Source organism: Thrips palmi, unplaced genomic scaffold (assembly GCF_012932325.1).
Source record: "Thrips palmi isolate BJ-2018 unplaced genomic scaffold, TpBJ-2018v1 HiC_scaffold_3, whole genome shotgun sequence".
NCBI lineage: Eukaryota > Metazoa > Arthropoda > Insecta > Thysanoptera > Thripidae > Thrips > Thrips palmi.
This window is the reverse complement of record NW_023144630.1, coordinates 6,305,997-6,329,678: the sequence shown is the minus strand read 5'-3', so window position 1 is coordinate 6,329,678 and position 23,682 is coordinate 6,305,997. Positions and strand designations below refer to the sequence as shown.

At 58.0% G+C, this 23,682-nt stretch overlaps 3 protein-coding genes and 1 non-coding gene across 5 annotated transcripts; 3 read left to right on the top strand and 1 right to left on the bottom strand.

Moving 5' to 3' along the window:
* The first annotated feature begins 2,770 nt into the window (after positions 1-2,770).
* Positions 2,771-5,565, top strand: LOC117648322 (60S ribosomal protein L29). Of its 2 annotated transcripts, none has more exons than XM_034390787.1 (4): positions 2,771-2,862; positions 3,147-3,201; positions 3,988-4,052; positions 5,408-5,565. In XM_034390787.1, the coding sequence occupies exons 2-4, from the start codon at positions 3,165-3,167 to the stop codon at positions 5,519-5,521; spliced, it is 216 nt and encodes a 71-aa protein (XP_034246678.1). In that variant the 5' UTR covers positions 2,771-2,862; positions 3,147-3,164; the 3' UTR covers positions 5,522-5,565. The 2 variants fall into 2 exon arrangements, with proteins under 2 accessions (XP_034246678.1, XP_034246680.1); XM_034390789.1 differs by lacking the exon at positions 2,771-2,862 and adding an exon at positions 2,867-2,913.
* Positions 5,566-5,568: 3 nt separating this feature from the next.
* LOC117648321 lies at positions 5,569-7,024 on the bottom strand. The gene is made up of 3 exons (XM_034390786.1): positions 6,650-7,024; positions 6,017-6,186; positions 5,569-5,927 (listed from the first exon to the last, which is right to left on the bottom strand). The coding sequence occupies exons 1-3, from the start codon at positions 6,990-6,992 to the stop codon at positions 5,691-5,693; spliced, it is 750 nt and encodes a 249-aa protein (XP_034246677.1). The 5' UTR covers positions 6,993-7,024; the 3' UTR covers positions 5,569-5,690.
* Positions 7,025-11,963: 4,939 nt separating this feature from the next.
* On the top strand, positions 11,964-12,996 carry LOC117648131. Its single transcript, XM_034390380.1, has 2 exons — positions 11,964-12,142; positions 12,616-12,996. The coding sequence occupies exons 1-2, from the start codon at positions 12,122-12,124 to the stop codon at positions 12,925-12,927; spliced, it is 333 nt and encodes a 110-aa protein (XP_034246271.1). The 5' UTR covers positions 11,964-12,121; the 3' UTR covers positions 12,928-12,996.
* Trnat-ugu lies at positions 12,526-12,598 on the top strand. The gene has a single exon. It is a non-coding gene; the product is annotated as a tRNA-Thr (tRNA).
* Positions 12,997-23,682: the final 10,686 nt, after the last annotated feature.

Genomic DNA, 23,682 nt, shown 5'->3' with positions numbered 1-23,682 from the left:
GAGAGAGAGAGAGAGAGAGAGAGAGAGAGAGAGAGAGAGAGAGAGAGAGAGAGAGAGAGAGAGAGAGAGAGAGAGAGAGAGAGAGAGAGAGAGAGAGAGAGAGAGAGAAGAGAGAAAAGAGAAGAGAGAGAGGAGGGCCAGGCCGTTCACCCCGTCGTATGCAAATGAGTGCTGTGCGTTTCGGCGGTTATTCTTGAAGTAATGAAGTGGGCTTCTATTCACCGTGCGCATTTGAAAGGTCACATTTTGTCCACCTCTCCGGCGGAGGCCGCGTTCAAACGCGCAGTGGGCCAGAAGACCGGCGCCGGCAGTGAAAATCCCAGACGCGTTTTGAGCTCCAGAGTCGCTAAAAAGGAATCGAACCGAACGAGTGACCCCACCAACCCCACCAATGGATTACTCGTCCGGAGAGCAATCCATTGGTGGGGTCACATGTTCGGTTCGAGTCCCAATTAGCGACTCTGGAGCTCAAAACGTGTCTAGAGTCTTGGCCGCCGCCACCGGTCTTCTGGCCCACTGTGCCGCGGAAGTACTCGCGCCCCGACCCCACCCTCATCGTTCGGGGCCGTTCGGGGCAGGCTCGGCGGCGACAGGAAATTGTCTGTCCAAAAGTGACAAATCTGGGGGGCAGTGCCTGGAAACAATTGCCTGGCCGCGACGATGGACGCTTGTTGCCGCAACGACGTGCAGCGATTGCGCAGCGACCAGCTGACCTGCGGTGGTCACAGCGGCGACCCACCGTAAAACAATACAAGTCGTAAACAGTTTCGCGCCAGTAGAGGCGGGGCGAAGCGCCACCCCAAGTGGCAATCGGAATATCGAAAGCAAAACGCAGAGAGAGGGAGTGAGTGAGAGGGGAGGCGACGAGGTGACCTTGAAAATGGGAGCCATCGGGGCACGCAGGACTGGCGATCAATACCGTTGTTGTTATGTGACTTTGACCATGCCTCGCCTGGCCGGCACGGCGGCACGGCCCCGCCACGCAAGGTGTGTTTTGGTAATTGGCGGGCTGTTTCGCGGACAGTACAGCACAGTCGGCCAGAATGGGACTCGAACCGAACGTGTGACCCCACCAATGGATTGCTCTCCACACGAGGAATCCATTGGTGGGGTCACACTTTCTGTTCGAGTCCTGTTTACCGACTCTGGAGCTCAAAACGCGTCTAGAATTTTGGCCGCCTCCACCGGTCTTCTGGCCCACTGTGCACTGCACAGGCCCATCGGTAACAATGTTCCAATTTTAGGTTCTGTGGGTCGGCCAGGGGTAGTGACGTCACCGCGCCGCCGCAGGTTGACGAGGTTGACACACTGGACAGACTTCCCCGTGGCGGTGGCGTTCCTGACGAGTCGATCGACCGAACGGCCACCAATGCGGCGTGCGCGTCAAACGTGCCTCGCTGCCTGTGGCTGCATGTCTGTCTGTCTGTCTGTCTGTCTGTCTGTCTGTCTGTCTGTCTGTCGCTGTCCCTAGTGGCCCTAGTGTGGCCGTGGTGGTGCGGCCCTGCCCTTGGCAGTGAACACTGCCACCGTGCATGTCGACCGCATCTACTTCTCTTTCATCGACTGCCCGATGCGGCACGTGTCTCTCGCACACACACACATGCACATGCACACACACACACACACACACACACACTGCGGGAACGCCCGTCATTGATTTGGACGGCGGGTGATAAGGGCTTCCATGTTGCCGGAATCGCCGCGACCCTCGCGTCATTTCATTGCCACCCCCCTCCCCAAATTTCTACAAAAAAAAAAACTGAAAAAACAAGAAAAATTAACAATTATTGGAAACGCAGGTTGGCAAACCTTTCGACACCGGTGCATCGTGGGCACTTCCGCCGCCTGAGGCTACACTGGTTGGAGGCGCTTTGACCCAGAAGGCGACTGCGAGCGGCCAACCCGACTCTCTGCTTCCCCACTTGAAACAGAATTGGCGCCGAGTTCGGCACGGCCTTGGCCCCTTTGCAGCTTTTCCCTTTTCCGATCGACCTCGATCGCTGATTGTTTCGCGGCCGAAAGTCGTTTCCCTCGCTCTGTCTCTGTCGCACTCGCGGGCCGCCCCCTGGTTTGTGTGAGAGAGACAGAGCGACGAAAGCGACTCCCGGAATCAGTCTGCTTTCTGATGGGGTCCGAACGACCCGCGTCACGGAAGGACTCGCAGCTCTCCGTCTGCTTGGCATCAACTTGGCGGGAAAGGTGAAAAGCGCTGCTCACCTCCCAGTATTGCCATGTATCGACCCTGTACAGTGCGCCAGAAGACCGGTGGAGGCGGCCAAAACTATAGACGCGTTTTGAGCTTCAGAGTCGCCAAATGGGACTCGGGCCGAACGTGTGACCCCACCAATGGATTGCTCTCCGAACAACGAATCCATTGGTGGGGTCACACGTTCGGTTCGAGTCCCATTCAGCGACTCTGGAGCTCAAAACGCCTCCAGAATTTTTGCCACCTTCACCGGTCTTCTGGCCCACTGTGCGTCATTCGAAAACTGTTACTCAAAATATGTGACGGCATTCATGTTGCCTGGCGAGTCGCTGCGAGGCGCGAAGCCGTTCGAAGCGCCCGCGCTGTGACGCTCGATCCTGATTGGCTGAGACTGCGAGCGCCAGCTGCAGGCTAGACAAACGCCAACACAAAACAAGGTTCGGAAATAGCCGTAGAAACACCAACGAAACAGCTCAATTTTGTATGAAAAAATAAGAAATCGATTGAAATGTATTTCGCTGTGTGAAGTACTGGTTGGTTTCCTTGATGACGGTTTGAAATGCGTTGCCGTGCAGTTGGACAACTTGCGGGCGTCGTGCGAGTCGCTTGAGCGCGCGCGACGCTTCCTTTTCCGGTTGTCGTAGTTGTCGAAAAGAGTGAGTATTAGCGTGTCCGTATTTTTATCTCCGGACATCTTCCTTATTTCTGTGAGACATTGTTCTCCATTTGTTGTTAGTTGAAAGTTTGAAGTGTCCATTTGCCGAAAATGGCTGAACTTTGCCTGATTTCGAACCGAAAGTCCACTATGCTGGACTGTTGTGCGGCCTCCCATGGCCCCTACCTTCGACGAAAACATAACCTCCTTACGGACGGGACACTTTTAAATGTTGATCCTCGTTCGCAATTTTTCTCTGTCTGAACCTCTTTCTTATCTTTACAGGATCTCGCACCGTACATAATGGCGAAGTCAAAGAACCACACAAATCACAACCAAAGTAAGTTCGTAGTTTCGTGTCTGTGTCCTGCCACGACCTATCCGGTCGGCGTTTCCTAATTCAGTTTTAATTTCTTGATATCTCTGGAAGTCGCCCCATTTTGGAGCGTTTTAGCATTTTATTGAAGGAATTGCTCGTGCCAGTTTGTATTTTTTGTAACGCTATCCCAGTGCAGTTCCATGTTAAGTAGGGTTATGCCATTTGTTATGGTGTGCCGACTCCTCCCGCTGTGCTTGCTGCGCTCAGTTTTCACCCTGTGACGACAATTGTCCTTTACCATACTGCTTGTGATGGTTTGATTAGTCTTGCTGAGGGTTCTTACCTATGTAAATTTTTTAAAATGATTTTTCACATTGAGAAGTGGGTACTCAATCTGAAATTGGCGATCCAAGACAGCCTTTAAATACTTGTTATTTGTTACTTTGAGAGCCGCTTTGGTTGGTGTTAACACCCTCTTCCGAATTGCTGCATTTTCTGTGATGATCAATGTCATATCTTGATGTCTGTGATTGTTTGATTAGTCTTTCTGAGAGCAGTATATAAAGTCTGTAAGATTTACCCTGGTCAGGACCAGCGCACCATTTTTGATATCGTCTTGAGGGCAAGCCCTTAAATAATGCTCTAAATTGAGGAAGTTTGATATCTTGCTCTGTGATGAACAATGTCATTTCTTGACATCTGTGATTGTATGATTAGTCTTTCTGAGAGCTTGATACTATTGTCCACAGTATGCTTTGACTATTTTCGATTCTCTCCACATTAACATTATGGTTGTTTTTGTTACAGACAAGAAGGCTCACAGGAATGGCATCAAGAGGCCCAAGAGATTCAGGCATGAATCCAAACTTGGTGTAAGTTGATTCATTGTCTATAGTAAGAAAGACCACAGCAATACGAAGTAGCCAATCATTTGTAGCTTAAGTGAAGCTTCAGACCATGATTGTTCCAAACTTCTTTCCATGCCCTTAGCTCAACGCCACAGATTTCATGAATGTTCATGTCAGTCTGCCATGCAAAGGGTAAATAGAATCCCCTGTATATAGGAACCATAAATGCATTTGTTGCTGTTATGGGCCAAAGAGTGGGTACAACCATGTTTGAAGCTGGTTTCTTTATGATGAGCTTATTTCACGACGGTCTGCTGAAACGATTTTGACTGACAATGTGAATTCTGACATCTCCAGTTTGGCACCTTATGGTTTTGTAGGATTTCAGTTTTAACCCTTAGCTCAACGCCACAGATTTCATGACTGTTCATGTCAGTCTGCCAGGCAAGGGGGAAATAGAACCCCCTGTATATAGGAACCATAAATGCACATGTCGCTGTTATGGGCCAAAGAGTGGGTACAATCATATTTGAAGCTGGTTTCTTTATGATGAGCTTATTTCACGACGGTCTGCTGATATGGTTTTGACTGACAATGTGAATTCTGAGAGCCCCAGTTTAGCACGTTATGGTTTAGTAGGACTATGTTCAGCGTTTATTGAAACTTTGGGCTCTACCCTTAGCTCAACGCCACAGATTTCATGACTGTTCATGTCAGTCTGCCAGGCAAGGGGTAAATAGAATCCCCTGTATATAGGAACCATAAATGCACATGTTGCTGCTATGGGCCAAAGAGTGGGTACAACCTTGTTTGAAGCTGGTCTCTTCATGATGAGTCTATTTCACGACGGTCTGCTGAATTGATTTTGACTGACGACGTGAATTCTGAGAGCTCCAGTTTGGCACCTTATGGTATTGTAGGACTGTCTTGGGACTTTTCAGTTTTTATCTCAACTTCAACCCTTAGCTCAACGCCACAGATTTCATGACTATTCATGTCAGTCTGCCATGCAAAGGGGAAATAGAACCCCCTGTATATAGGAACCATAAATGCATTTGTTGCTGTTATGGGCCAAAGAGTGGGTACAACCATGTTTGAAGCTGGTTTCTTTGTGATGAGCCTATTTCACGACGGTCTGCTGATACGATTTTGACTGACAACGTGAACGCTGAAAGGCCCAGTTTAGCACCTTAATAATTTGCTTGGTTTTGTTCAGTGTTTATTCAAACTTTTTTTCAAAGAGTTTATTCAAAGAGTATGCACCCACATTTTGAGTAGTGCCTAATCCCCTGGCTGACTCGTTTTTTGGAAGTGGTGTGCTTTGAAAAAATATATTTGGTACCCTTTTTAAAAATATTTTGTGATGGTTTTTGTTTCAGGTGGACGCTAAGTTCCTGAAGAACCAGAAGTACTCAAGGAAAGGCAACCTGAAGCCCAAGGCTCAGCTCAAGCGGGCCGCAGAGAGGAAAGCCAAGCTGGAGGCCAAGAAGTAAACTAGTTTAAGAGCATTTATTTTTAATAAATGTAAAAAAAATTATGTTGGATTTTATTACAATTTTTCCTATCCTAATTTCTACACTGAAACACGAAAGTTAAAATAATGCAGCTTTGAGATTGATTTACACCAATGATTCTTGAACCTGCTACACTGCTAGAACATTTTCATAGAGTTGTAGTTGGCAATTTAGGACAGAAAGATGCAAGGTGATCTGGCCTTCCACAATGGAAACATCTGAGGGGCCTCCAAATCTCCTTGTAGCGTGGAGCTAGCCGAATGTTCTCCAAACTTCTGACCTCTTGCAAAATTTGGCGTCTTTCCTTGATGAAAGCACTACTGCTTGCCGAGGATGCTGTTGAGAACGAGCTTGCTTCATCATCAGCATCGTACCCAGATTCAGCCTGGAGGCAAATGCAAAATTAGCGTTGGGTTAATAAATAGGTAACCATTAAATCCATCGATAAAACTGTATATAAAACAATCATCTCACCTCTGAATCACATCTAGTGCGCCGCCTAGTTTTCCTTGCATCTGGACCTTGAGGTTCACACTCGATGCAAGATGGGGGCTGCACTAAGCCAAGGCGAATGTCTCGTAGTAAACAGTTATCTGTGGGACCTTCTGGAATTTCTGCGTCGAAGCAATCACTGGGTAAACAAGCTGGGGACAAAACATGGCGACATTAATAATCGAAGACTGAAGAGTGGTCTTGGTCTAGTTTGAGAAATTGCACTTTTGGTTGGGTTAAGGACTTGAGACTTTACAGTGAAATTAACACTCAAACACATGGCAATAGTTAGGCTTGGAAACCGTCAAACGAGATCAAATGAGAGGGCGAGTGGGAGGGAAAGCCACTGCTTGCGCTGCCGCGACGATACCCCTTGACGGCGCGCCCGCAAGCATGGGGTATCTACCGGCTCGTGAATACTCCGCCATCGCCCGGCAGCGCAGCGGGCCTGTTGCTGCCTGTTGACAGGGGCGTGCACAAGGGAGGTTTTGTCCCCTGGAAGTTATGCAAAATCTCTCAAAAAATGGTCTCACCGCGCCTCCCGAGGAGGCGATCTGTGCACGCCACTGCCTGTTGGGCCCAAACGAAATGCAAACAGTTTGACTTGACACTTACGGTTGAAGGGGCAGTCCTCCGGGAATTCGCAGGGGCAGCAGTCGTCCTGGTTGCAGTCGGCCTGGTTGCACACGGTCCGGTTGCAGTTGTCCTGGTCGCAGGCGTCCCTGGCGGCCGGCACGGCGCGGCTCTGTCGCAAGGTCGACCTCCTGGTCTGGCTCACTTGTCGCTGCAGAGCCTGCCTGCTGCGGCGCTCGGCGCGCTGCCCGCGGTCCAGGCTCAACACCTGCAGCTGCACCTGCCCCAGGTGCTGCTGGTGGCTGAAGGCGTGCAGCTGCTGGAAGACGGCCATCTCGTCCACCTTCCTGCGCACCTGCTGCTGCGCGTCGTACAGCGCCTGCATCTGGCGCTGCACCTGCCGCTGCTGCAACTCCCTGTCGGCCAGCCGCTGCCGCATCTGCTGCTGCAGCTGCCGCTGCCACTGCTGGAACACCTGCCGCAGCTGCTGCACCTGCGTCTCGGCCTGGATGGCGCGCTGCAGCGTGTCGCGGTGGCGGCGCTCCGCCTCCTGCAGCAGGTGGACGAAGTGCTGCTGCGCGGACCGCGGCGCCTCCACGGCGGGGGCACGGTGGCGGCGGCGTCCACGGTCATCCCGATCAGCTGGTTGATGGTCGGGTAGCTCGAGTAGGGCACCACCATCGTAGGGGTTGTGCTGGGACGACTTGCTCGCAGGTCACGTGGTCGCGGCACTGTGTCACCGAGTACGCGGACGCGCGGTGTGACTCAGACCGGCTGACTGACAGAACTGACGGAGAGAGTGACCGTCCTCGTCCTCCAGGTCCAGGGGCGCGACCCGACCGTGGGAACGTGGGAACCTCCCTGCGCCCGGCGGTCCCGGCGGCGGGGAGGGGGAAGGGGAAGGGGGGGGGGAGTCCTGCAGGCTGCAGTGCAGGGGCTGTGCGCTGCGCTCTCGGCCGCTCGGGGGACGCTGTCCGACAACCTTCGGCCCGTCCGGTTGCGTAATCGGCAGCGGCAGCGGACTGATTCCGAGAATCGTATCCGTCGCTGTCTCTCTCGCACGCATTACGGGACGCTCCAATCACGGAGCGAAATGGAGCGAGCAAACCGTTTTGCTCCTTGCTCCGACGAGTGCGAGAGAGACAGAGCGAGCATTCAACGATTCTCGGAACAGGAACCGGAATCCTAGGCGGCGGTGCAGCGGACTGGACTTGGGGTGGGGCGCTACAGTGGGCCAGAAGATCGGTGGAGGTGGACAAACTCCAGACACGTTTTGTGCTGCAGAGTCGCTAACTAAGACTCGAACCGAACTTGTGACCCCACCAATGGATTGCTCTCCGAACGAGGTATCCATTGGTGGGGTCACACGTTCGGTTCGAGTCCCATTTAGCGACTCTGGAGCTCAGAACTCGTCTAGAGTTTTGTCCGCCTCCACCGGTCTTCTGGCCCACCGTGGGGCGGCGCGGGGGTGGCGCGGCGAACGACCCGGCTACGGCGCCTCGGCCAAGGCACGCGATAAGGGGGCGACAGACTGAGGAAAAAAGGAACAAGGAAAACGGCCTCCAGTTTATTTTGACCGGAACTGCAGAAATTTGTCCAGTCGGCGCCCTCCGGTTCACTGGAGCACGTTCGCGCTGGAGGCTGGGCTGCTGGAGCGGCTGGAGTCGGCAGCAGTGTGTCGTCCTTACGATACATGATCTATGTCTGGCCGGGGCGGCCGGGGACGCGCCAGAACACTAAGAGGGTCTGCGCGTGAGTCTGTCTATCCTTCCTTCGGTGTTTGTGCGTGTGTGTGTGTCTGTGTGTGTCGCGTGTCAACACGGGGTCATCCGCGAACGAGGTACTGCTGAGTGGCAGCAGACTGATTCCGAGAGTCGTTTTCGTCGCCCTGTCTCTCTCGCACTCTATAGGGCGTTTCCTACTGGTGCGAGAGAGACAGAGCGACGAAAAGGACTCTCGGAATCAGTTGGCCGCAGTGCTCCGGGCCGTTTTAGTCTCGGCCGTCTCGGCTTTAGCTGGTGTCCGACTGGGTCGCCTTCGCCACCCACTCGCGGGCTGGAGTGCTACTTGGGGGTTGGCCGTGAGCAGGGCGAAGTAAGGTGTTTAGGTTCCGACGAGCGCAAGGCGTGGAGGCCGTGAACCTTGCTGGTTTACAGCCCGTCCCTGGGGCGCTGCCGCCTGTCTCTCTCGCACTCCTACATCCCGCCACGTGGGCCAGAAGACCGGTGGAGGCGGCCGAAATTCGAGCCGCGTTTTGAGCTCCAGAGTCGCTAAGTGGGACTCGAACCGAAAGTGTGACCCCACCAATGGATTGCTCTCCGAACGAGGAATCCTCTGGTGGGGTCACACGTGCGGTTCGAGTCCTGTTTAGCGACTCTGGAGCTCAAAACGCATCTCGAGTTTTGGCCGCCTCCACCGGTCTTCTGGCCCACTGTGCAGCCGTCGTCTGACTTGGCCCGACCGCGGAGATGAAATTACACATGAGGCGAGGGTGTCCGTCGGAGAGGACGTATAGCAGCGCGAGGCTGGCTCCGAGCAGTGTCGCTCGGTCTCTGTCGCACTCATGGTCCCGTAGACGTGCGAGACAGAGAGGGACAGGCAGGGCGACAACGTTGTGCGCCCAGTCCCGCGCCATTGTGCCCCTCGGGGGAAGGGCCTGGGGTGCGTTACGACCGAGTCAGTAGTAAAAGTAGTCAACGGAACGGGAATATATGCCTTTACCCGCACGATCATGTCCGCGCCGTGGCGCTGGGTCGCACTGGGTCAAGGGAGAACAAACTGAAACAACAAAGTTTTGGGAGGCGCGAGCGCGGCAGCGCGGCGCACTCGGGGCGCGGCGAACCGTTTTCGCAAGACACCCGTTCCACAGTGGGCCAGAAGACCCGTGGAGGCGGCCAAAACTCTAGACGCGTTTGGAGCTGCAGCGTCGCTAAATGGGACTCAAACCGAACGTGTGACCCCACCAATGGATTGCCCTCCAAACGAGGAATCCGTTCGTGGGGGTCACACGTTCGGTTCGAGTCCTGTTCAGCGACTCTGGAGCTCAAAACACGTCGAGGGTTTTGACCGCCTCCACCGGTCTTCTGGCCCACTGTGCGTACGGTGCGAGCCGAGCGGTTTCCGAAAGATCAGTTTCGTCGCTCTGTCTCTCTCGCACCCTTACGGGACGCCGCGTGAGTGCGACGGAGACGGAGCGACAGAGACGGAGCTTCGGGAACGCACGGCGGGGGGCTTGGGGCTGCAAGCTTGGGGCGGGCCCCGGGGCGCTCCCTCGGGAACAAGGGGGTGCCCGTCGGATTTAAGGCGGGATAAACAAGGGGCTGGCCGGCGGTTCCCGGATTTGGCCGGTCGGGCGCGGCGCGCGCGGCGAGCGGCGACCGCACGGAGAGCAGTGGGGAGGCCCCGAGAGGCACTGCCACCCCTCAAGTTGGCACCGATGGCCTAGCGCGACCCGGCGTGGCGCGGCGCGGCGCTGCCCGGCGTGGTCATGATGCCCGACTGCTGCCCCGGCCCGATATATGGCCCGGCAGTACGTCATTTCTTTTTATCCGCGGCGTTGGCGGCCCGACGGCCTGGTGCTGTCCATGACCGCCATGGCGTTGGCGCTCCTCTTTGTATTGCCGACGCCTTCCTCGCGCAGTGTCCGGAGCGATTTAGCCTGCCTTGGGGCCACGCGCACAGTGGGCCAGAAGACCGATGGAGGCGCTCAAAATCCCGGACGCGTTTTGAGCTCCAGAGTCGCTTAATGGGCCTCGAACCGAACGTGTGACCCCACCAATGGATTGCTCTCCGAACGAGGAATCCATTGGCGGGGTCACGCGTTCGGTTCGAATTCCATTTAGCGACTCTGGAGCTCAAAACTCGTCTAGTGTTTTGGCCGCCTCTACCGGTCTTCTGGCCCGCTGCGCACCGTGCACAGTGGGTTCCTTAGGGTCCCGGAAGAGGCAGGAAGCACTGGTCGACGGAGGACTTCGTCGAAATCGAAAGTGAGCCACCACCGTGTGCCAGGTACCCACGCTTGCAAACGTGGTTGGCGACCAGGACTTTTCCGCGCTTTTCGGAGCTTTTCCGGGAAGGTCGGGATGCGGGCTGGGGCTGCCCCTCGCGCGGCCCCCAGGCAGCAGGATGATGCCGAACAGCGCTCGCTCCGTCTCTCTCGCACACTCATACGGCGTTCCGGCGCGGCGCGAGAGAGACAAAGATGGCACACTGCTCGGAATCCCCCCTCCCCCTCCTCCGGAAATTGAGCCGCGCGCGGTGGGAAATGGGAAATCGCTGATGGGAATGGAGTGACGTGGAAAGCGCGAAAGACACGAAAATCGCGGAAAGTACGCGCAGGTGGAGCCTGCCGCGCCACTGTTACACAAGATCCGCGCCGGCGGCCCAAATGCTAAACGCGTTTTGAGCTCCGAGTCGCTAAATAGCACGCGGACCAAGCGTGTGACCCCACCATGGATTCCTCGTTCGGAGAGCAATCCATTGGTGGGGTCACACGCTCGGTTCGAGTCCCATTCAGCGACTCTGGAGCTCAAAACGCGTCCGGGATTTTGACCGCCTTCACCGGTCTTCTGGCCAACCGTGCGCCACTGCTACGCCACTGCTGCCAACCTTGAACCTTGGCGGCGACGCTTGGCCTGCCAGCACTGCCAGCACTGCCAACGCAGCGACGCCGACTGTCTCGACTCGACGGCCACGGCGGCCTCGGCCGTACGGGGCGGCCACCGGCATGGGAATCGGCGCACCTGAACCAATAGCTGCCCGTCGTCGCCTTTCTGTGGCGATGCGCGAAAAATCTCTTCGTGGTCGTAATGGGGGCTGCTCGGCGGCCTGCTTGGCGGTGACGTACACTAGTGGAGGTAGCCAAAACTCTAGACGCTTTTTGAGCTCCAGAGTCGCTAAACAGAATTCGAGACCCCACCATTGGATTCCTCGTTCGGAGAGCAATCCATTGGTGGGGTCACACGTTCGGTTCGAGTCCTGTTTAGCGACTCTGGAGCTCAAAACGCGTCTAGAGTTTTGGCCGCCTCCACCGGTCTTCTGGCCCACTGTGCGGCGCCCACCCTCCAGCGGCGCGAAGTTTGACGCCCTGGATCGCAGCGAGAGAGACTCTGCTGAAGGCTCTCTAATCGGGGCGCTGCACGGCACCGCGCAATAAACGTAATACCCTCTCCCCGTTACCGCCTCCTTGTTTGATCAGCCGCTGCCAGCCGCTGATCCGAAGCGCCGCCTCTGTCTCTCTCTGTCGCTCTCATGGGGCGTTCCGAACCGGTGCAAGAGAGACAGAGCGACGAAACGGTCCGTCGGAATCCGGTGGCGGATGCCGTCTTTGCTCCCGAACTTATAAAAGTGTTGAGCCGAGTCGGCCGGCAGGTACACCCTAAACAGGTCGCGCTGCTGATTTCAGAATGTGACTCCCGGAGGCGCCGGGCCAGCTTGTCCTCGCGCCGTAGCCGCCTCAAAGAAGGCCCTGGGCATCTCGACATCAAGACAGCTAGACAGCGAAAGGCCAGCGGCATGTCTCCACTGCTCTGGACGGTCAGTAATCAGGGTGTTTCCGTTCTTTTTCCCGAGTGCGGGGCCCTCCTGTTTCATAATACATGCCGACATGACAAGGCCCCTGACTAGGCCTTCGAGTCCAAGACCCTGCCTAGGCCCTCGAGTCCAGTCCCTGCCTAGGCCTGCGCAATAGTTCGGCCCAGTAAGCGGCAGAGCGGAAAAAATTCCAATTTGCTGTCGCGGGCAGTGGGTGCCGTCGAACCAACTCTCAGAGATAAAGGTGCCGTGTTATGCGTGGGTAAACTGACTGGCGCGGGGTAAGGAGGGGGAGCTGTGTGGCGGCGTCCACGCACTGGGGAAAGCCCGACAGCCTCGAGTCGAGGTTTCGGTCGTCTCCTTGATAAGCACTCCGCTTGTCAGCCGCCTCCTTAGCTCAGGGGTTAGAGCACTGGTCTTGTAAACCAGGGGTCGTGAGTTCAAATCTCACAGGGGGCACTTTTTTTTTGTCGCAGTCAGCGCAAGACAAGTCCGACGCGCACACGACACCAGCTCACCACGACGACGACGAGGAAGATGTCGTCGACGACGAGGCGGTCCTGGTGCAAAGTCCGACGGCGCTGACGGCGTCCTCGGGCTTGGCGACGAGGATGCTGCAGTACGCGGGCCAGCTCTGGTCCAGCGCCGAGCAGGGCACCAGTGCTGCGGGCAGGCAGATGGGCCGGCACGCCGCCGTCATCCCGAGCAGCGCGCCGCCACTGACGTCGCCGCCCGCCTTGGCCGCCATCAGGAAGGCCGTGCACCTGCTCAAGGAGAAGCAGGACTAGAAGCCGTCGACGAGTTGCCCGTCGACGAGGTCACCGTCGACGAGGTCGCCGTCGACGAGGTCGCCGTCGACGAGGTCGCCGTCGACGAGGTCGCCGTCGACGAGGTCGCCGTCGACGAGGTCGCCGTCGACGAGGTCGCCGTCGACGAGGTCGCCGTCGACGAGGTCGCCGTCGACGAGGTCGCCGTCGACGAGGTCGCCGTCGACGAGGTCGCCGTCGACGAGGTCGCCGTCGACGAGGTCGCCGTCGACTAGGTCACCGTCGACGAGGTGGCCGTCGACAAGGTCACCGTCGACGAGGTGGCCGTCGACGACGCCGCCGTCACCAAGTGCGTGCGAAGGAGTCCACCACGAAGAGCGCGGTCGAGCGCGGTGATGTCGTCGTGAGTGATTGGAGGGTGTCGGTTTTGGAGGGCGGAGCGGCGGAGCGACGCGGAGGGTGCGGCGTGCCGGCGGCGGCCTTGACCGCCGTCCACGTGGCCGGGGCGCCGCGGACACGCGTGAGCAGTGCAGGCGGCAAGGCCCGCAAGGCCCGCAAGGCCCGCAAGGCCGCACCGCGTCGGCGCCAATTTGCAAGCGATTGTAAATTTCCAGGATTGCCGGCCTCCCCCCTCCCCTCCGCCAACCCTTGCCCTTTATTCGTGGCGGCGGAAGTGACGGAAGCAGCGGAAGGGTGCCCTTCTTGTCCAGCGCGCCGCCGCACAGTGGGCCAGAAGACCGGTGGAGGCGGCCAAAACTCTAGACGCGTTTTGAGCTCCAGAGTCGCTAAATGGGACTCGAATTGAACGTGTGACCCCACCAATGGATTGCTCTTCGAACGAAGAATCCATTGGTGGGGTCACACGTTCGGTTCGAGTCCTGCTTAGCGACTCTGGAGCTCAAAACGCGTCTAGAGTTTTGTCCGCCTCCACCGGTCTTCTGGCCCACTGTGGGCCGCGTGCCGCCGCGTGCGGCCGGCCAAGGGCGAAGGGCACGTCGGATTAAGCGGATTTATTTGCATATTCATCAAGAATTTGGCAGCGGGTGCCCAGCCCGGCAGCCCCGCCACCCGCCATGACGCAGGGAGTCAAAACTGGCAGATCTCGTGTGACGGAAATCTTGCAGAGCGAAAAAAAAGGACAGGAGAAACATTGGAGCCGGGTGGACGTGTAGTGGAAGTGAACCGCAAGAGAACGAACTGTTTGTAAAAATGAGTTTTGTTTAAGCCCGCGTTTTTTTCTGCAGGGTTCCTTGCCTTTCAGAGCGCCGCCTTCTCTATCCGACCGCTTACTTCAAGTTTCCCTTTCAGTGGGAAGCGGGGAACCAGCTCGGAGTGTGCCCTATCGACACCTCATTATCAGGCGTCTCCTCCAACACGAACAAGGCGAACAAGGTGGCCTTAATTAGCCGTACATTTACCAGGCACCTGTGGAGGGCTGGCTGGCTCGCTGGCTGCCTTGCCTGCCTGCCTGCCTGCCTGCCTGCCTGCCTGCCTGCCTGCCTGCCTGCCTGCCTGCCTGCCTGCCTGCTTGGCTGCCTGCTTGCCTGCCTGCTTGCCTGCCTGCTTGGCTGCCTGCTTGCCTGCCTGCCTGGCTGCCTGCCTGGCTGCCTGCCTGGCTGCCTGTCTACCCGGTCCACGGCGCAGTTTCACAGTTTCACAGTTTCAAACAATGGGAGGGAGCCCTTCCGCACATTAAATCCTGTCAGCGAGCGTCGCGCCGGCCCTTGGCCCTTTGGTTCGCCCTGCGCAAACAGAACCCCGGTCTGCCTCTCTGTCTCTCTCGCACTGCCGTCCGGCCCCGACGCGCCTCCCGAGTGCGACAGAGACAGCAGAGGCCTCGCCCCGAGCCATCTCGGCGGCCGGCGCACTGTGGGCCAGAAGACCGGTGGAGGCGGACAAAACTCTAGACGCGTTTTGAGCCCCACAGTCGCTAAATGGGACTCGAACCGAACGTGTGACCCCACCAATGGATTCCTCGTTCGGAGAGCCATCCATTGGTGGGGTCACACGTTCGGTTCGAGTCCCACTAAGCGACTCTGGAGATCATAACGCGTCTAGAAATTTGGCCGCCTCCACCGGTCCTCTGGCCCACTGTGCGACCCTGCCCGCGTCATGCACAAGAGTTACCTTACTCGAGGAGGAAACGGGGCGGGGCAGTGCAGGCGTCTCACGTCTGTCCGGGGGAAAGAGGCTGAAACTGAATCCGGGCTGCGGGGAGGGGCGTTAAAATCCCCGCCCGTCTCGCCTGCTCGTCCAGCAGGACGCACTGTTCCGCCACGACGCCGTGCAGAGTGCGCCCGTCGCTCTGTCTCCCTCGCACCTACACGGGACGTCCCGTGAGTGCGAGAGAGACAGACTGACGGCCGCGCTCCGCGGAATCTCTCGGCTCCTCCGGCACCCTCTGTCTCTCTCGCTTCTGTGCGGGACGGCTCGTGAGTGCGAGAGAGACAGGCCGAGGGACCCCAGAGTACCTGTCGACCTGTCGGCTGCCCGCCTTCATCCCGCCACTCTAAGCCTCGCACGCGCTGGCGCTTGCATGCCGTGGCCGGCCGTGGCAGTGACTGGAAGACTCAGCCAGACTCGGCACTCGCCGCGCATGGCGGACAACCTAACCAGACGAGTCCGCTCGTTTGCACTCACACGCACAGTGGATTTGCCAGAAGACCGGTGGAGGCGGCCAAAACTCTAGGCGCGTTTTGAGCTCCAGAGTCGCTAAAGGGACTCGAACCGAACGTGTGACCCCACCAATGGATTGCTCTCCGTACGAGGAATCCATTGGTGGGGTCACACGTTCGGTTCGAGTGCTATTTAGCGACTCTGGAGCTCAAAACGTGTCCGGGATTTTGACCGCCCCCACCGGTCTTCTAGCCCACTGTGACACGGTGGTGAGTAAGGGCTGCACAGACCAACCTCCACTCAGCTTGCACACCGAGTCGCTTTTCTCGTTCTGTCTCTCTCGCGCTCATAGGGCGTCCCTGGCAGGTGCGAGAGAGACAGAGCGACGAAAGCGACTCTCGGAATCCGTCTGCAGCTGCAGCGAGCCCTCGACCGGTCAAAGGAAATAAAGGGCAGACTCGTGCCACCACACGACGGCGTGGTGTGCATGTGTGTTCGGATAGACGTGTGTCTGTGTGTGCGCGCGCGTTTGTTTGAACACCTGGTACCGGTGCTTCGCCATGTTTGCCTGCATCCCATTCATCGTCGATTCTATCCGCAGTTTGGGGCGTGACAAGCGGGGCGGGGTGGGGCGGGCGTTTGCAGTGGAGCGCCAGGTAGAGCGCCTGCCGGGTAGGCAACACGAGGTAGGCGCGCCACGCGTGCGCGGCGGACTGCCTAACCGGCCGACGACAGGCGCTCCAGGCAGAGCGTTACAGTGCACAGTGTGCCAGAAGAGCGATGGAGGCGGCCAAAACTCTAGACGCGTTTTGAGCTCCAGAGTCGCTGAATGGGACTCGAGCCGGGCGTGTGACCCCACCAATGGATTGCTCTCCGAACGAGGAATCCATTGGTGGGGTCACACGTTCGGTTCGAGTTCCATTTAGTGACTCTGGAGCTCAAAACGCGTCTAGGGTTTCGGCCGCCTCCACCGGTCTTCTTGCCCACTGTGCGGTGTACCGCCTCCAGTTAGCGTGGCCCCGCATCGCCCCGCAGAGGGTCGTCGTCGTCGTCCAGATTGTCCGTCCGCGCTTTCTCGTCCAGCCGCCGGATTCAGAAGGCCGGCCCCCTCGCTCTGTCTCTCTCGCACTCGCGGGGTGGCCGCCTGGGTGCGAGAGAGACAGAGCGATGAGGCGGGCGGTCCGCGGCAGGCAGTGTGCCCTTCGCCTTCAACCATAGGCGGGGCTTGTCGAGCGCGATGGATGCGCGCCACACGTCTCTGTCCACTTCAGCGAGGCCAGCAGGCCGGATCCGAACGGCTAGCTCTGTCTCTCTCGCACTCACGGGGCGCGCCGTGGGGTGCGAGAGAGACAGAGCGACGAAGCACAGCTCGGAATCAGTCTGCAGCATTGCCCTCCCCGTTGGACGTCATTGGATTGGATAAAAATGCCCGCCGCTCTATATTGGCCCGGGGCATGAAGAAAAATCTCAACCTGGGCGACGACAAAGGGGACGCGCTATCGGACATTCGTTCGAATACCCGCTGGATCTTTTCATTTTCCTCTTCTAGTTGTTAGCCGACGTCGCCGTTCAATTTTCATGCTGTTCGGCCGCGCGTAGTGGGCCAGAAGACCGGTGGAGGCGGCCAAAACTCTAGACGCGTTTAGAGCTCTAGAGTCGCTAAATGGGACTCGAACCGAACGTGTGACCCCACCAATGGATTGCTCCCCGAACGAGGGGCGCCGTCTTCGCGGAATGGAAACATGTGAAAGCGCGAAAAGAAAGTACTGCTGTCTCTCTCGCACCCGCGAGTGCGAGAGAGACAGAGCGACGAGTCTGGAAGTTGCCGCAGGTGACCTTGACTCGGCGTGCATCGGGCAGTGCGCGCTGCGCGGGAATGTCATCGGCGGGGCCTGCACTGCCAGTGGCCCTTCCGAACAGCTCTTCTCTGTCTCTCTCGCATGCCTCTCTCGGTTCGGGATCAGCCGGCCGGGCCGCGGGCCGCCATGCCAGCTCGCGTGGACGGCGAGGTTGAGTGATTTCGCTAATGGCTTGTCGGAGACGGAGAGGACACATCGCACACATCGCCGGGGAGAGGCCGGCCGGGGTCAGAGGTCGCCGACGAGCGGCGTGGCCGGCGCGGCCGGCGGACCACAGCGACGGCGAGCATGTGCGATTCAATCGAGGCGGGCCGAGCCGAGCCGAGCCGAGCCGAAGCCGAGCCGAGCCGAGCCTGGCCGAGTCGAGCAACGTGCAGTCACTTGGCCTGGCTTCGACATGCTTCGGGGACGCGGGCCTCGCAGCGGGTCACCCCAACATGAAGTAGGGCACGAGGGTCTCGGAGTCGGCGAGGAAGGCGACGCACAGTGGACCAGAAGACCGGCGGAGACGGCCAAAACTCTAGACGCGTTTTGAGCTCCAGAGTCGCTAAACAGGCCTCGAAGCAAACGTGTGACCCCACCAATGGATTTCTCGTTCGGAGAGCAATCCATTGGTGGGGTCACACGTTCGGTTCGAGTTTAGCGACTCTGGTGCTCCAAACGCGTCCGGGGTTTGGCCCACTGCGTGGTGGAAGCGTGGGAGCCGTGCTGTCTTGCCAGGTGACGATTCCCAGGATGCACCAGTGCCGGAAGGGTGCCGACCTCAGCATGCCTACAAGGAAATACATACAAGGTCGCACCCTTGTGGAGACTCCCGAATCGCTCGGCCGGCAAGGTGCCTGTTGGCGCCTACACCGCGAACACGCCGCGAAGGCGCGAAGGGAGGGGGCGGTGCAGGCTAGCCTGGCCAGGTTGTCGGCATGCCGACGGCAGGGCGGGTGGGAGGCGCGGGTAATTTGAGTGCAAAGCCTTGTCGTACAGATACTGGCTCACATGGCGGCGATCGGCTGGACAGGCGGACGGACAGACGGACGGACAGGCGGACAGACAGACAGACTGATACCGTACACCGCGGTCAGTCCAGGACCACGCACTGCACGGCGTCGAGGCGGCCACCCTCGTTGCACCAGTGTCGGAAGGTTGTCAGCAGTCAAAATCCAGGACGCGTTTTGAGCTCCAGAGTCGCTAAATTGTTCTCGAACCGAACGTGTGACCCCACCAATGGATTGCTCTCCGAACGAGGAATCACACGAGGTGTCACCACCACAGCAGCCTTTGGCCAGGCTGTCTCAAAGAAGGAGCTGATAATGAACCCGCAGCCACTGACGGCAGCTTCACGCTCTGCCCTGCGCAGACCTTGCTTTCCGCCCAAGTCCTGTCGTGGCTATTTCGCTAAACAAGACTCGTACCGAGCGTGTGACCCCACCAATGGATTCCTCGTTCGGAGAGCAATCCATTGGTGGGGTCACACGTTCGGTTCGAATCCCATTTAGCGACAAACCTCAAACCTGTAGCTCAAAACCCGTCCGGAGTTTTGGCTGCCTCCACCGGCCTTCTGGCCCACTGTGGAGCGCCGTGTTACGTGCTTTGTCGACGGCCCCGAGGGGCTGGAGGACCGAGCAGCGAGGCAGCCCGGTGTGGCGGCCTGTAATATCCTGATTGAAAAGGCGGCGACTGGACGAGGCTGCGGCGCGGACCACGCGGCGGGAGCGAGCGACAGAGAGAGACAGACAGAGACGGAGGGACAGGGAGAGGGAAGGAGAGGAGAAGGGAGGGGGGCGAACAAACAAACCGACTTTCTTTCAAAGATGTTGATGGACGAGCGCGGACGGTTATCTGCGAAGCAGTGCGCCTTCACAGTCCGCCAGCCCCGCATCGGGACGTCCCCGCCGTGCACGTTCTCGTCGTGCACGTCCCCGTCGCGCACGTCCCCGTCGTGCACGTCCCCGTCGTGCACGTCCCCGTCGTGTACGTCCCCGTCGCGCACGTCCCCGTCATACACGTCCCCGTCGTGTACGTCGTCCCCGCCGTACACATCCGCGTCGTGCACGTCCCCGCCATCACTGCCGTCTCCTACAACTGCAACGCTCTCCACGTCGTGCCCCAGGACGCCACGGGACGCCGTCACAGGAGCGCGAAGGCGTGACGCGCTCGTCACGGCTTCGTCACGTTGACGGCGAGGGCCGCCCACGCAGCCCGCACGTGGTGCAGTGCAGTGCAGTGCTGTAACGCAACCTCTGCCGGCGCGCCGTCTGTCCCGCCAGGTCCGCAGCCACGCGTGTCCGGACTGGCCGTGCTGGCAGCCAGGCCGGCAGACAGCCAGGCAGGCAGCCAGGCAGGCAGCCAGGCAGGCGGCCACACTCTGGATATGTGTCAGTGAATCAGTGTTTGTTGTGCGTGATCGGTAAATGGAGTTGTTGACCAAGATTATTTGTGCTCGACAACGCGACGCAGCTGCCCGCGGCGCCCCGGCCTGCTTCGCCAGCTTGCAGTAGCAGTAGTAGGTGAGTAAACAGTTCGTGGGTTCGATTCCCGCCGGCGGCAGGGCTTTCCCGCAAGTCTTTTCCTTTTCCCCCTCGAGTTTCACCCGGCGGGCGTGTTACTTCATCGGAAGCCGATAGGAGACGGAAGCGACGGCGATATCTCGATCGAGTAAGCGCGATAGTGAGTGTGGCGGCGCGACACCATGGAGGACACCGTGGTGGACACCGCCACGAGGGACGCCATGCCGGACTAACACGCTGGAAAATACGATGGACACCATGCGACCATAGCTAGTCACTACACTTGCACAAACATTAAGTTTTGTCTCCTTATCTTTGTCGCGTTTCTTGCTTTTCGATACGTTGAGGAAACAAGAAAAGAATTTACAAAGGCCACAGCAGAAGAATGGTGCAGGCGGCCAGAACTCTTGACGCGTTTCAAGCTCCAGAGTCGCTAAATGGGACTCGAACCGAACGTGTGACCCCACCAATGGATCCCTCGTTCGAAGAGCAATCCATTGGTGGGGTCACACGTTCGGTTAGAGTCCCATTTAGCGACTCTGGATCTCAAAACGCGTGGAGAGTTTTGGCCCCTGCTCCGGTCTTCTGGGACCACTGTGCGCAGCTAGCAACCGATTGGTGCTACTGGATAGAACTGACCGGGAATGACCCCAAACTAATGTCAAGGCATAAATCAACAACATTTATCTGGGTGCTGTCTGCTCGATAATTGTAGGAAACAAAAACAAAAACAGGGAGCGCTGAGCGCGGATTTCTGAGTCTCCTCTGCGAACGGAGGAATGTGCTTCCATTTTCAACGCCCCGGCCTCGCGTCTTCCCGAACAATGTCGTTTCGTCGTTGGCCTGATGAAAAGACGTTTCTCATTTGTGAAGGTTTCTTCTTTTCTCTCACAAAATTGTTGGGAACAACAATTCGAACGGAACCGTGGAGATTGGAGCCAGTAGATGTGTACAGTAGCGCTAAAAGAGAAACACGTGCACAATGGACTTTCTGGAAAAAGGTGTCTTTTGATAAGCACCTACATTCCTAGAATCAGATGAAGATGACTCACCTGGTGTGCGAAAAGTTGTCTGAAAACTGTACGAAAGTAGAGACAGCGTCGCCAAACCTTGCGGCGCGTGCGAGTGAGAAAGAGAGAGGGGCCGATGCGTTGTTCCGCGGCGTGCCGATGCCCCTAGGTAACCATTTGCCCCCGTCTGTGGCGGCGCCGGGTGGCGCGTGGAAACTTTTCCTCTTGCCCTTTCGCTCTTTTAAACACATTCTTCTTGTTTTTTGAGGTGGAATGTTCTGCTGGCAGCTCCGCGCGGTCACTCCACAGGCACGTGATGATGGGGACTTGGACCCGCCGCGTCCCGCCGCGCCCCACCCCACCGCGCCCCGCCCCCCCCCACCGCACCCCGCCGCGCCGCGCCCCAGCTCAGCTAATCATGGCACGCATGCCACGGCGCTGTCAAGTTGCGGGGCGTAGAACGAGTTCTAGTGCAATTCCGCGCCTCTGGCCGGCGGCATGGGAGTCCCGCGCTCTCATGGGGGAAGCCCTGCGGCTCACAGTGGGCCAGAAGATTGGTGCAGGCGGCCAAAACTCTAGACGCGTTTTGAGCTCCAGAGTCGCTGAATGGGACTCGAACCGAACGTGTGACCCCACCAATGGATTCCCCGTTCGGAGGGAAGTCCATTGGTGGGGTCACACGTTCGCTTCGAGGCCCTTTTAGCGACTCTGGAGCTCAAAACGCGTCCGGGATTTTGACCGCCCCCACCGGCGTTCTGGCCCACTGTGCGGCGGCGAGCCCCCTCTCCTCCCACCATGGCTGCTAGCGAACGCAAAATGACGAACTTGTTGGAGAGAAATTCGGTGAGAGCCGTTTGCCAGCGGCGCGTACAATGTTGAGCGCGACGATAACCGGGGTCGACCCCATTACCTCAACAACAACAACAAGTACCCTTTTATCAAAACTTCGGGAACGGAACGCCACCTCACCGTCAGTCTGGACGCCGCCCGCCGCCCGGCCCTACTAATCCAGTGCCGGAGCGGCAACCCGTCGCCACACTGTCTGTCTGTCTGTCTGTCTGTCTGTCTGTCTGTCTGTCTGCGGCGAGGCTGTGGTTTCGGCACCAACAAAACGCCCCCTAAATCACCCCGAACCGCAATTTCTCATACTCGTCGGCGGGTGGGGCGCCCGGACTTTGCCGATTATGTCCGTCGAGTTTGGGCGGCCCGTGTTAGAAACGGGTGGGTGGGTGGTCAAGAAACAGCGATGGGAGGTGCACTGCACAGTGGGCCAGAAGACCGGTAGAGGCGGCCAAAATTCTAGACGCGTTCTGAGCTGCGGCGTCGCTGAGTGAGACTCGAACCGAACGTGTGACCCCACCAATGGACTCCACTCCAGGGCCTGAGAGCAATCCATCGGTGGGGTCACACGTTCGGTTCGAGTCCCATTCAGCGACTCTGGAGCTCAAAACGCGTCTGGAGTTTTGGCCGCCTCCACCGGTCTTCTGGCCCACTGTGCTCTGTGAACCCAATATGCTACGAGTACCTATGTAGCCAATTTTCCTGGGATTCCCGGTGCGTTCCATCTCGTCTGAGTCGCGACGGCGCGGTGGCTGCGCTCAGTGCGCCGACGGTGGCGTGTGGCGGTCGATTGAAACTCAGCCCCAGGCGCTCCGTTTTATGTCCCGTCGCCGTCATCTGTCTTTTTGTCACTCTTTCGCCCCGTCGCGCTCGGCGGTGATCACGGGCTGGCTTCCTGGTCGTTTCTGACGTTTTTCATTCACGATCGACGAGAGTTGAGTAGAAACGTCCAACAGAAGAGAGTGAAAAACACTGAGGGTAGATGGAAGCACCGGGGAAAGTAATTGACTCCTGCTGAGATTTCGCCATTATGGAGTTAAACCTTTTATATTTGTGACTATTTGCCTTTTTATGGGGCAACACTGTACTTCGCTGCATTGCCATACCGATCATGATGCCTTCATGCATCATTCTGTGCCGTTGCATTTTCCAGTGGCTGACTGCGAGTGGAGGCGGCGAGGTGGCCCCACAGTGGGCCAGAAGACCGGTGGAGGCGGCCAAAACTCTAGACGCGTTTTGAGCTCCAGAGTCGCTAAATGGGACTCGAACCGAGCGTGTGACCCCACCGATGGATTCCTCGTTCGAAGAGCAATCCATTGGTGGGGTCACACGTTCGGTTCTTCTTGTCCCATTTAGCGACTCTGGAGCTCAAAACGCGTCCAGAGGTTTGGCCGCCTGCGCCGGTCTTCTGGCCCACTGTGGGCCGGTGTGCGCGTGCATGGCTGCATACGGCTGCAACGCGCCGCAAACCCCCAAGGGCCGAAGGCCGAAGGGTCCGACCCCTCCTCTCCCTTCCCTACCCGCTGTGCTGCGACCTCGCGCCCCACCCCGCGCCACCGCACCCCATGACGCCGGCACCTGGCTCCAAACAGTGGAACACCGCCCCTCGTCCGCTCGTTACATGTTTCATGCGGGCTTGTTGCTGGCCTCGGCTCGTCCCCGACCGATCATTTCCACCACCGACATTGCCTGCCGTCCTTTTCTCTCGACATTTCACTCTCGCAGCCCGGCAGCACAGTGGGCCAGAAGACTGGTGGAGGCGGCCAAAACTCTGGACGCGTTTTGAGCTCCAGAGTCGCTGAATGGGACTCGAACCGAACGAGTGCCAATGGATTGCTCTTCGAACGAGGAATCCATTGGTGGGGTCACACGTTCGGTTCGAGTCCCATTTAGCGACTCTGGAGCTCAAAACGCGTCTAGTGTTTTGGCCGCCTCCACTGGTCTTCT